This window comes from Crocodylus porosus, unplaced genomic scaffold (genome assembly GCF_001723895.1).
Source record: "Crocodylus porosus isolate Cpor-Errol unplaced genomic scaffold, CroPor_comp1, whole genome shotgun sequence".
Taxonomy (NCBI): domain Eukaryota; kingdom Metazoa; phylum Chordata; order Crocodylia; family Crocodylidae; genus Crocodylus; species Crocodylus porosus.
In genome coordinates this window covers 183,357,400-183,371,290 of record NW_017728886.1, presented here as the reverse complement: position 1 = coordinate 183,371,290, position 13,891 = coordinate 183,357,400, and the positions used below count along the sequence as shown (strand labels likewise).

At 37.6% G+C, this 13,891-nt stretch overlaps 1 protein-coding gene across 17 annotated transcripts in view; it reads right to left on the bottom strand.

The window, feature by feature from the left end:
- The window catches only part of EPB41L3 (erythrocyte membrane protein band 4.1 like 3), a 131,919-nt gene that overhangs the window by 88,969 nt on the left and 29,059 nt on the right, over positions 1-13,891 (bottom strand). For all 17 annotated transcript variants that reach the window (XM_019546311.1, XM_019546374.1, XM_019546321.1 and 14 more), the window contains exon 2: positions 3,145-3,344. In XM_019546311.1, the coding sequence (XP_019401856.1) occupies positions 3,145-3,333 (189 nt within the window). In that variant the 5' untranslated portion in view covers positions 3,334-3,344. The remainder of the gene's footprint in view (positions 1-3,144; positions 3,345-13,891) is intronic.

Genomic DNA, 13,891 nt, shown 5'->3' with positions numbered 1-13,891 from the left:
AAAATTCATCGGTGAGGAATAAGCTTCACTTGTTGGTAGGAGCATTGTGGGACAGGAAGGGAGAAAAAATCTCAGTAAAGTGAAAGATATTGGGGACTCCTTCACACAACCGTTTAGGGAAGACCTCAGATATATTTTTGCAAAAATGTCCTGGAAGCATTCAAAACCCTTTGTTTCTGACTTGCAATACAGTCTAAATTATTTAGTTCCCCCATGTTAAAATACAGATGCCTACAGCCTTTGAAGCACTTTAGAAACTCAACCGTAATTCAAATAGTAGATCATTGGGTTTGGAGTTTAAATAGGAATTTCAAATAGTCTCAGCATATCAGCTTTATATTCTGAACTCATGACCAGGTTATAACAGTGTAATATCTGACTTAGTAATTTATATATAGTATGAGGTCTGTCTCCTGCAAATCAGTCTGCAGAGAAGAATACACTTCAGAGCAGGAAGTCTCAACTCCTATAAATGGTCTTGATAAAAACAAGGTTTATTGTTGCATGAAAGTACAACTTCACAATGCTAATATTTGCTATCAGTAACTCCTCATAGAAAAACTGGAAACAACTGCTTTAGCTGCAGATAAAAGCTAAAGGCAGGCTATTTAAGTCTTACTTTTGGGAAAAAACAATGTAATTATTTCAATGTGATCTACTTCTGGTTTGTGAATTTTGAATTATTTCCACAATATAAAAATGACAGTGTTGCAGGATAAAAGGATAGAAAGAAAAAAAGCTGAAACCAGGTAAAGAGGCTGTAAAATATGGACACTAGCATATATCAGAATTTGACAATGAGCACATACAAAAGAGGGCTGCCTTTGCTTTCCACTTCACAATTCATTAGCAGTGAAAAAGCCTCACATGTCCTCTTATGTGAATTAAATCAGGTGATATATTTCTTCCACTTGTGCCTCTTTTGGCACAGTTTTAGAAGCATGCCAACTTTAGTTCTCAACATTTAACTTTCCTCAATTAATTATGAGCATAAACTGAATATTTCTTGATAACTTAAAGAAAAACCCCTTGAAAGAAGAACAAGTAAAATCAGATTAAACTACTGTCTGATCCCTGCTTGTTTATAATTACACTGTAATAAAAATTTTCAACTACAATGCAGCAGGTGCACAAATTATACTGTATCTGAACACATCTTCATATTTTACGGAAAACCAAATCATTCTTGTAGGGAGTTATATCCAGATAGGAACATGGTTAATGTTGCAAAATACATAACTTGTATTGTTCTATGGAGGCAATACAACATATTTGTGATTCTAGGCTTACATCTTTTCCCTTCTAAGAATAGATGCTTCTCTAATGTAATATGCTTTCCATCCTTCTTAAGCTGGAATCCCATTTGATAAAAAGGAGTCTTCAGAGATAGACAATCCAGCAATAATAGATGCTGAAACTTTGAAGACACGAAATGAAAATACTAGATCAGAATTTTTAAATTCCTTGCATTTAAGACAAGAGACACTAGGTCTCTGTTTGCATTAGGGAGGAGATATGTAGATCTGAATTCATTACTTGCACAAGTCCCACAATTAAGGTGTGCTTGTAGAATTATTTTATTCTTCTGGATAAAATGACAATTGAGAAAAAAAAAAATGAAGGATTTTCTCAGCATGCACTTCTTTACTCTGATTGGGTGTTCTACTTTTAACACTGGGGAACTTAAGGTGGGAGTAAAATAAAAAAAGTTCACTGCCTCCGATTTTTGCCCTTTTTATTGAAAATCCCAACAGTGTGGCTGATTAGCGACAAGATTTAATGATGTTTTTGTGAAGCGAACACTTACCTGCTTTAAAATATATGAAATGTAACATTTCACACAGGCTGTACAGCCACTTCAAAATAATCATTTTTAAATTCAAGTTAGTGACTTAACTGTGAAAGGCCCCATAATTAATTACCAATCTACTGGTAATTCAAATTTGTCTACAAAAAAGTTAAGACTATATCTGTTCGCTGATGTTCTTGTGGACTGGCAATGGAATTAAACATTGTATGAGAACATATCAGGACTCCGATATCCTAGGGAAAGGAAATCCATATGGTGGAAATGCTCTGAAGAAGAAAAGTTGGGGACAGTATCTACGACAAAGGGATCAGAGATGTGACCAGCTTTTCTAGTACTGCACGTACAGCTGTTTGCTGTTAGAAGATGACAGTGTGGCTATGCTACTTTATTAGCACACCCAACACCAGGTAGACATCGAAATGGTATAATTTGCACCCAAAACTACTTCTAGCCACAATTTTTTCTTCTACAGTAGCTTGAGGCTGCAATACGGCACATCATTTTTAAGAGCCAAAAACAAAGCTTAAAAATGCAGTTGTGAGTCAGACAGAATGCTTGACATGTGTTTTCTGCTTCTCTCTGCCTTGTAAGCATAAGTCATTTTCCCCAGTTAAAAAGAATCAGACCTCACTTAAAAGTTCCTAAGCTTGTCATTAACCCTTTGACACCAAAAGCTTTTGACTGCCAGGCCTCCTGTGCTAATGGAGTGCTACTTATCTAGTAATGCTATATGTTGACCCTTCATGACCTATTGATTAGAAAGAGTTAAAAATCAATGCTAAATGCATCATTTTTACATATATAATGAAAAAGTAATACAAGAAAATTGAAAAGCCACCATTTAGTAAATCCTAAAAGCAAAGTAGTAAGGTTTAAAAAGTTATTACAGTACCAACAATTTAGAACTAAGGGAACTTTTAAAACCTCAGAGATGTTATGGTACATGTCAGACTAGGACACATGAAATGAGCTTTCAGCAAGCGTCAGAGTGGAAGCAAACCTCCTAAACACTGGCAGCTTTTCAAAATTAGCACTCTGATGTAAAGAAAAGTTTAAAGAATGCTTTTCTGCTTATAATACTGGTGTTCAAAATTAAGCACATCTAACATTAATTCCAAGACTGTGCACAAAGGTATACTAACACATTGTTGTCAAGTTCCAAGGACCTGAGCCAAATCAGTATTTTTGGGATGTGATGTCATTAAAAAAGCCCTTCAGATCAAACAGAGCTTTAAGGTAGACAAGACTTTTATTCAGACATTTTTACTTGCAAAGAGCTTATAAAACAGTGCGTAATCCACCGTGTCCAGCAATTGCATAAACAGTTCACTTGCCTGCTCTTTTTTCACAGGTGTACTATGAGCTGCCACACCAGAAAACTGTTCTAATCCGTTCTGATGTTCTTCACTTAGCTGCTGCTGGTCTGGAGGTTGTGCCCCTGCTGTCCCTTGCTGAGCAGGGGCTTCTCGCTGATCTTGTTCTTTGTCCTTCGACTCAGAATCTGATCCAGATTCGGTAGTCATGGTTGATTATTCTGTAAAACAAGATGGTCAAACTTACTCCAGACAATTCTTGCATCTGCTAATTTTTATTTTTTTAAAATTACATTGCAAAATGGAAAAAGACCATCACTAAGTTTTAGACTCATTAATCCTGGCTTTGAAACCAATCAAAGTATATATTCATTATTCATCAGTGACCCATTCTGGATTCTTAGAAAATAACTTGAAGCAAAAGAGTAGGGCTAAATACATTAATAAATCCCAAGGAATTTTATGCTCCATAAAATGTAATTCTGCTACCATTTATTAAGCATATTGTAGCAAAAGTATGGTAATGAGAAATATAAAAATAAAATTCAGGAGGAGTGTTAGAGCCAATGAGTAATGTTTTCACAAGAACCTAAATGAGCTGGAGTATGTCTATATTACTTCCTCAGTGTTTCTCTGTGTGTCATTTAGAAGCATGGCACTACCTACCTCCTCCCACCAACCATATATGAAGCCTGGAAACAAATCCAAGGACATTCTCCCTATCACAGCTCTTAAATTCTCTGTCTCCTGGAAGCTTGCAAGTAGGGACACTCATTCATTTCCAGGTTTGGTGCAAGCAAATGGGAAAGCTAGTACTTCTCTGTGGAGTACTCTGCAACTCCAGAGACATGGTAGAGACCTACCTTCAGGCTCTTAAAATTCCAATGACTTTCACTGGATTTAAGTGTTTTTGGAAACATTTAACTGTAGGCTCCCTAGTGTCATTTAAAGACCCAAGCCTTTTCTGAAAATGAGTTGTAGGAACCTTGGAAAGTTTTACATAATGTCTTTAATGTTAATACTCAGCCAACAGGGACAGCAATGGGAAAGTGGAAGACAGAAAGAGGGAGAGAGATGTGTGACTTGAACAGAAACATTTTCATACAATCAGCTCTTACGAGACACTGTCAGCTTTTAAGAAAGGTAATGCTATGAGCCAAATTCTGCTCAGTGACTGCATATCAAAATTTAATTCTGGCTTTAGCAGCATTCTATAATTTCAGAAGAGGGAATGTCTCTGAAATCCAAAAGCACTCTAAACCAAAGGCAACATATATAAAGTCCTATTTATTTCTATGATGTTGCCTACATGTGTGAAGCACACTGAATTTGGCTCTGTTTTATTCTGCACCAGTCAGATTCAGCTATACTTCCATAATTCCCCTTAATAAAATTAAACAGCCTTTAAATTGAAGTTAAAGTTTAGATGCTTAGAAATTTAAGAAGTTGAAATAAGTAATGGTTTGAATATGAAAACAGATGTTTGTTTGTGCTATGCTTCATTTGGTCCTAAATCAACATGAGATTGTTAGCAAGGTTATACAGTTGAATACTGTGGTCATAATTGCTTGTTAACAGACCCTTCCAACAGGAAAATGTTTTGTAAAAGGGGACCAAAGAAAAATAAAAGGTATTGTCAGCACTCCATCTGATACTGCAAAAAGACAATCCAACATGAAGACACTATACCACTCCACATTAAACAAGGATTTGAAAAAACAGATTCTATTTAGCACAGTAAATCCTTTTGCATATTATTTTCAGTATTTACGACTTACTAGCCATCACTGCCTCATACACGTGCATCTTGATTTAAGCTATTTTAAACAAAACAAAACTAAAAATCAGACTGTAGCAATCTAATTCTGTTCATCAAAACCGAATTCCTTTAACCTGGTAACCATAGTTACTATGCGATTACAAGCAATTCCCCAGAATATGAATCTGTTTATAGTTTGGAATGAGTCCACTCAACTCCTAACCAACTAACATGCTTCCTATACTACAGCAAGATTCATTAGCTATATTCTCTGTCTCTTTTTTGCAGTCTAATGGAATAGTCTTTCCCTTACTAGGGATTCATTATTTAAATGGAAAATGTTTTAGTGGGGTATTTGAATGTACCATTTAACAAGCATTTTATCTATTGGTTGACACTTTCTATACACTGAAGACCAAATTTTCCAAGGAGCTCAGATTTGTGCATGGAGTTTTTCATGTATATTTTTGTTTATTTTCACTTGTGCACATAAATAGTGAGTAAATTAACACTCAGTGTTCAATTTTTGAGACGTGCAAGCAAAACTCATAAGTGACAAAAAATGGGCAATGTGCAAAACCTGTGCAAGCAAATCACTAATAACCACACACTGAAAGTCTAGCTTCAAATGTCACTCTCTCAATTTATTACTGTATTACCTAGCTTTAGAAGGATACAATACATTTCTGTATACACCTTGGGATGGTTATATGAGCTTATTTATTTTGACAATTGTCTTTACCATAGATACAGCGACAGGAGAATTAAGAGACGGAAAGAGGATTTTCTGGAGTCATTTAAAATGTGATGATCATTGTTGAGAATTCAATACTACCAAGCCATTCTTTGTTGTATGCTTGAAAAATAAAATGGCAAAATAAGGTTAATCTCTTGTAGTTTTGCAGTGTCCATCTGTCACATCCACATGCAACAGAACTAGCTTCCATCTGATAATGCTACAGCAGCCATAATAAGACATTTTTAAATGAGTTTTGGATATGTTTTCTGTCCATGCCCCTCCCCCACTGTCCCATTGATAATGTTTCTCCCCCTAGTCCCAAAGCTTGTTTTGCATCACTATGAAGAGAGATCATTTTTCTAACTAACCAAACATTCATTCAACAGCATATTCAAAAACAAACAACTCGGTTTAGGGTTTAGTTAGTAGTAGTAAATTTAACTGCAACTACCTAAACAACAACAAAGTAACTCCCAATAGTGTAGGATTACCAAGGAGTATGTTATTACACAAAATAATATAATGCATGAAGGTTTTAGTAGAAGAGGCCTATTTGTCTTATTACTGATACCAGTACCATCTTGCAACATTTACTTACCAGTAGGAGACCAAACCAGACCAGACTGTCAACTAGTACAAATAAATATCTTATTTTACTTCGATTTTAGCTTGGAAGATTTTTTCCTCGGAATCATAGGCAACTGCTCTCTAATGAAGATATTTATTATGACTTTTAGTTTCATAGATTTCATAGACATTAGGGCTGGAAGGGACCTCGAAGATCATTGAGTCCAGTCCCCCGCCCAAAGGGCAGGAAGTCAGCTGGGGTCATAGGATCCCAGCAAGATAAGTATCCAATTTGCTCTTGAAGGTGTTCAGAGTAGGTGCTTGAACCACCTCTGATGGCAGACTGTTCCAGACCTTGGGGGCTTGGACAGTAAAGAAATTCTTCTTTATGTCCAGCCTGAAACGGTCTCGTAGTAGTTTATGACCGTCTGACCTCGTCATCCCTTGGGGCGCTCTGGTGAACAAACGTTCCCCCAGATCCTGGTGGTCACCCCTGGTAGACTTATAGGTGGCCATCAGATCACCCCTGAGCCTGCACTTTTCCAGGCTAAAGAGCCCCATGCCTCTCAGCCTGTCATCATAAGGTCTGTTTTCCTAACCTCTGATCATGCGCGTGGCTCTTCTCTGGACTCTAGTGCAAGTGAAAGCATTTTTAATCTGCAAAACTTTTACCTGAAACAATGCTACAAAGCTCTCCCGGACTGGATGTTATCTCTAGCTATGTTTAAGCCCCTATCTTCTGAAAGAAAGGTCGTTAAAAATCAGTTGGCAATCACTTGTATTTAATAAATATCATTGTCCTAGGGAAAAGGTCATCAAAAGTATGAAATAAATGCGACTTCACTTTTGTTTATAGAATTGCCTTACATAATTCCATTGACTGACATAGCTCCTTTACCTGTATTTTACTTGTCTTTCTAGTTAATCCACAGGGTTCAAAAGTAAGACTAATCAGAAGACGTATCAGTAGCTAGGAAAAAGCTCTAAGGTACTTGTATATTAAAGGAAGGCACACTTAATCTGTCAAAATTTTCCTAAACTTAGTACAAACTTTGGGTCTTATTCTTCCTCCCCCAAAATGAAGAGTTTAAGAACACCATTTTATACAAGCTTTACAGCGTAGAATTCAACACACATTCATACTTGGGTATCTAATAAAATTTTGCCTAACAATTCCATATTCCAAGATTAAAAAAAAAAAAAAATTATTCACATCCCCAACAAAAGTGTTGGTACAGTACTGGATAGTCCAAGACAGCTCCAGCTAAACTCAATATGTTTGCTGTTTTCAACTACATTAGGATTTGGGTCCGTCTCAAAAAAATCAGAGGCTTTGATAACTTCGAAAGTGACTATTTATCACTTAAGTTAAAAATGAATTTATATTAAGAAATGTTATGTATAAAAGATGGGTCTGAAAGCATTAGTGATGAAGAGTAAAGTGAAGATTAATATACATTCATGCCTTTCCAAAGGTAATATGGTATTTTAACATACATATGCAAAATGCCATATACCATACCCTAATCTTAATTCTCTCCTCTGCATTCCTGCTTAGCGCCACAGTTTACAGAAAATATATATTTTTAAACACCTTTCCATTATGCACCACACAGTTATTTAATATAAGCTATAAAACCCTGAAGACCAACACCAAACATCACAAATTATTCTCCAGCTTACTACATTCTATATACAGGCCAGGGACTTAACCTTCCCCATTCCCAATTACCTGTTACAGCTCAGGGTAAACATATTGCCTCCTGGTCCCCATATACCTTATTTGTACCATGGCTCAACTTTTCCCCTAAAATTTAACAATTGATAATTGGGAGTGGGTGTCTTAAATGTGAAAATAGTTTTGAACAGTTTTGTTAAAGAGAAAATTCATTTTTTCTTCAATTTACCATCCCAAAACAAGATGCACGTGTCATTTGATGGTGTTTGGTATGCAGATACTGTTCACCATTCCGTTATGAGACAAAGCACGAATCAATCCCTTAATAATCAACGGAAAATATCATACTTTACCCTTTCATATGCTTGCATTATCCTTTCATTACAACTCATCTATTAATTTAGCATTCTGCCTTCCAGGTCTAGAACCTAGATCTCCTTTCACTAAACTTATATAGAATGTTCTGCTCAGGTTCAGTTGTAGGCTCTGCCATCAGTACAGATTTCCCTTGCTTTATGCTGTACATGCATTTGTGGAAAATGGTGCATAACCTGAATTCGCATAAAGGGAACCTACTTTACAATGTACCAAACAGGAATACAGCCCAAGATCTCAACTGTACTGACCCCCAGGCCCATTTCTACCACAAGACAATTTTGGTACTCGCCAACAGCAGACAGTACACACAAGCACAGGGTAGTAGTGAATGTTACCATAATGGGGATGGCAACTACAGAAACACGTGACACAGACAACAAGCGAGAAGCACAGATCCACGCAGGAGACTATATTTTGGTGCATGTCACTCCTAAAATGCACTGCGCAAGCAGCTGACTGTGGGCTTCCTCAGCATACCGATCACATAAGAGTGAAGTGACCTTGCATATAAGGAATTTTTGGTATAAAAAGGGTCATTGCATAAGAGCAAATTTATGCATACAGAACCCGCATAAAGCGAAGGAAACCTGTATCTAATAACAACACTTCATTTATTTTCACTGACAAAAAAAAAAAAGGTCTACTTATTATAACTAAAACAAATTAAATTAAAGGAGAAATTGCAAATCAATTCCAAAATAAATAGAAATACAAATGACAAACCAACTACTGCACCAGCTGTAACTGAATGAACTACATATAGCCACTGTTTCCTGTAATGTAAGGATTAAAATTTCGTATTTAAAAAGTCTATGATCCAATTAATTTTCTTTGTGGAGAGTTCTCTTTTAAATTATAACCATATCTAAAGATTATTATAAATCACTGTTGAGAGCCAGCTTTGCAAATGATATAATAATGATTTCTATTTTTAAATTTTTGTTCCAAATAAGGGACATATCTATATAGCAATGACCTCTGAGGAAGAGGGCATTTCTCCAGATTATGGATACTCTTGCTACTAAAAACAATACAATAATGTAAATATATAGTATAAAAAGACAATGGGGCATCAGATCATGATACTTTCTTCCCTTTAACAGTTACCACAAAATACCATGAGTTTCATCCCCATTAGTTCACATTCCAAAAAAAGAATAGTTTTTATTTCACACCTTAAAGTTAACATGATTTTTCCCTCATGTTTTTGACAGTCTTAATGCTGACTACAAGTCCTACATGCAAAATCACCAAAAAAGTCTTTGCATATGTTTGACAGCGTAAGCCCTCCAAGGACAGAAGAATAAAAAAGGACTGGGGATTAGATGGTTCATACTAGATAATCTTCTCTTACGCATAACCCCCTTGAAGGACTGGACTGGAGAGGATGTTTTGATAAAAATCTTTTCTCTTCTCAAACAAGTGGATCAGAAACACTGCTGCACATCTTTAGGTCCAGAAAGGTTGAGGGGTTGTGTCTGTATTTCCTTATGACTATGTAGTAAGTATACAGTTAACTCTGAGTTCACCAGCTCTTCAGCGTGGCTCCTGCTGGAACAGCCACTTTAACACAGCTTCCAAACCCTGGGGGTTAACTTGATGCTCCCCCTAGCCTCTTTATCCCTTGCTGACAAATTCAACACCAGGCAGTGTGGAGGGCAAGGAGTAGTAGCACCCACTGTATATGCACCACAGCCTCAAGGGTCATGCACCTATGCCTCTCTCCTAGATCCACCCATCTCTTTAGTTGTGCATTATATAGTCTAAGATCACAGCTGAATGAATACATTCAAAGAAAAGAAAGAATAGTACATAAAATGCAAAGGAAAACGCATATGGCAAAAAGTTCAGGAGATGCAGCAGTTTCCAAAGAGACAATATTAAAATAATACGCAGTGACACACTATGCAAAGGGTGCTCATCCCCCAATCCATGGGCCAGATCCAGCCCTTTGTGCTATGTCATCCAGACTGTAGAGCTCCTGATTGGTCCAAAAATTTGGTGACGGGATCAGTGGCACCACCCCGGGGCTTTCATATTTCCAGATTTGTATAGAGCCCTGAGGGCCAGACAGCATGCCCCTACAGGACAGGGCAAGGACAAATCGTGGCACATGGGGAAAGGGAGGAGGCAAGACGGAGCTGTAGGGCCCAATCCATGTACATAGGGACCAGCCAAGACTGACTGGGATGAGGCAGAGGGCCTGATCTTGGCATGGGGGCCCAGTCAGGCCTGTGGGGTCAAAAGGCTAAATACAACCTGGGGCTGCATGGGGCGGACAGCAGAGGTGAGGAGACCCCGGCGCGGATCTCTGCTCCCTTAAGAGCCAGGTTGTACAACAGGGCAGCCCTGTTCCCTGCTGTGCAACTTGGCTCCACAGGGAGCAGAGGTCCAGGGCAACGCGGGGCGAACAGTAGTCGGGAGGAGACCCGGCAGAGAACTCTGCTCCCTGCAGAGCCAGGTCACGCAGCAGGGACCAGCAGAGGCTTGCTCACCACTCTGCGCCACTTCCCTGCCCCCTGACCCAGTATGACAGGGATCAGAGATCTGCACAGGGGTTTCTTTACCTGCAAGGAAAGCAGCAGCCCTCCCCCTCTCCTGGATGAGCCACCCATGGCCCCAGCCTGCTCCCCACTGGGGCCCTAAGCCCCACCTGGCTGGGTAGGGCTGTGCAAAGATTCCCTTGCAGCCCGTTCAAAACAGATTCAGAGGAGATTCGGCCAAAATAAAACAGGACAGTGATCTGAAACACCAAAACGAATCACTGTCCTCCAAAATGGTCGAATCCGAAATCAAATCAAAATACAGCCATTTCACATAGCCCTAATATATATGTATATCTATCTATATCTAAGATGCAATTCATTTTGTACCTTAGCTCCTTAGCTTCTCCTGATAGTGCATGATTGTGTATATATGTGTAAATATGTATGCATATATGTATGCACAATCACACATGATGAGGAGGAGCTAAAGTGCAAAATAAATTACACTTTAGAAAGCACCTGAAAGACAAGATGGAAAAGCTTTATAAAAACATCAGAAAGGTGAAGAGGGGGAAAAAAAAAGTCTCTTTCTAACTTAAAGCTAAGAACGTTCTGCAAAAGACGCTGAAATAATAGACATTTTTTCCTTCGGTTGTTACAAAAAAAGCTAATTATGTCCAGATGCTTAACACACATTAACAACAAGGCTATAAAGAACACAGGCCAGAATAAGGAAAAAAGAATAAGTTAAAAAATATTTAGAGAAGTTAAACATATTGACATTATTAGGGTCCAATTAAATTTACTTTAGACAACTACCCAAAATAATTTCTACAGAGCCAGGAATTTTATTACAAAATTCATGGAGGAAAATAAGGTCTTAGAGGACTGAAGGACTGAAAACATAGTACCAATCTTTAAAAAGTCAGAAAAGAGACTGCAGAATAATAGCCTACTTCCACACTCTTCAATTTGTAAGCACCAAGAGGATATACAGGAGTAAGGAACAGACAGCATGGATTTGTCAAGAAGTCATGTCAAACTAATCTGATTTCCTTTGCTGTCAGAGCAAATGGCCTCCTAGATAGAGAAGCAACGTGTGGTATTTTGGCTTTATGGAGGCTTTTGCAACAGTCCTACATGACACTGTCATAAAGCTAAGAAGGAAAATACAGTCTTGATGAAATTATAAAAAGTTCAAAAGGTATATTCAAAGATTATTTATTAACCGACTACTGTCAAACTCGGAAGGCTTTTTAAGTGGTGGCCATAGGTGTGTGCCTGGGTCCAGTTGCATATTTCTGTGAAAAATGTTGATGATGGGAAAGAAAGCATATTCCACAAATTTGCCACTAAGCCAAGAGGGCTGTGCTAGCAGTTTTGAGGGCAGGTTTAGAATTCAAAGTTACCTTGGTAAATTGAAGAAATGGTCTGAATAAATAAAGTGAAATTCAGTGAGGCAAGTGCAAAGTACTCCCACATTTAGGAAGGAAAAATCAAATTCACAAATACAAAAATGAGGGGTTAGTTACAGAAAAAGATTTGTATTACAGTGCACTGCCATCTGAACATGTTAGTAAAATGATGCCAATGTGCCATTGTAGAGTCTGTCAAGAGAAATGTTGTATATAAAACACACTTGCACTCTGACAGGCACTGGTTTTATATATCTATAGATATTAATATCTATAGATACTGGTTTTGAGCACTATACTTGAAAAAGTTACAGGCCATTTGGAAAGGTCCTCCTCTCCTCTGAGGAGGTTAACAAAGAATGACAAGAGATTTAGAAAATATGACTTAATTTAGAAAAAAAGAGAAAATGGAGAAAGTCTTTCACTCTGTAAAACATACCATTATAAAGAGGATAGGTTTCTCCACATCCACTGGGGGTAGGACAAGAAAAAAGAAGCTTAAAATTTGAAGCAAGAAAAATATATTACATATAAGGGGCAATCCAACCAATCAAAAACCATTTTAGTTGCAAGAATAGTTGAGTACTGGAATGAGCCACCAAGATGAAGGCTGTATCATTAGAGGTTTTTAAGAACAGATTAGACTAAACACCTGTCAGGGATGGTCGATCTATATTTGATTCTGCCTCTGCACAAGTGTAGGAACAAAATGACTTCTTAAAGTCACCTCCATACCTACCGTTTTTGTGACTGGGAAACTACCCGCATTTATTTTTCTGAAGGTTCTCTAAGAGAGAGAAGCAGAAAGAGTCAAAGGAGCCTCCTGGAGTCTGTTTGGTGTAGATTTGTAAAAGGAACGAAGATGGCAGTGATCCAAGTACAGCCTGCAGTAGTTACACCCAGGTGATAGATACCTTGAGGATACTGCTACTGGCTGGCATGAGTTATTTTCACCCCCAACCTGCTACAAACCTGGGAGTAAGGCAAGACGAGAATCAGAGGGCCAAGAAAAAGACACATAACCCGGTTCTGACAGCACTTCCTTCAGCTGTATTGAGCAGATCTCACTTGCAGCAGAAAATCTGCCTTCGAGGTTTTATCCTCTCTCAAAAAAATATTGGGACCTTCCCATTCTCCCACAAACGCTGCAGTTTTCATTCACAGCAATAACTAAACCAAAATGTTACATCTCCAGCTTGACAAATGAGTGCATTCCAGAGAATTCTGAATTCAATTACAGAAAACTGCAAAAAATGTTACAAAACCTTTACTGTTATTTCATTAGGTATAAACAATAAAACATGTTGGGAAACCTGAGAAACTGCTGTTTATAGTAGTGACTAACAAAGCCACCTATCACTGAAAAGCTTTAATCCACATACTGAACTGCAATCTTAATAAGGTACTGTAGGTTGGTAAAATAATAGTCTGCAGGAAAAAAAAAAAGAAATTGAAAAAAATGCTGAGGAGGAGGAAGATAAAAGTTTATTTTATATATATTAATTTGTATTCACAGTAAGAATAGTAGTTTTACTGCAGGGTTTTACATTCATTTTTGTTACACACATGTAGTAATTGAAACCAGAAATGGTTGAAGTCATTGTAGGGATCTTAGGTTTTCTCTGTTTAAGATTCCAAATGCTCTGATTTTAACAAAAAAAACCCAAAATTCTATTAAAAACCCCAAATGCTTGTTTTTCTGCAATTGAAATGAAATGCTACTATACACACACACACACACACACA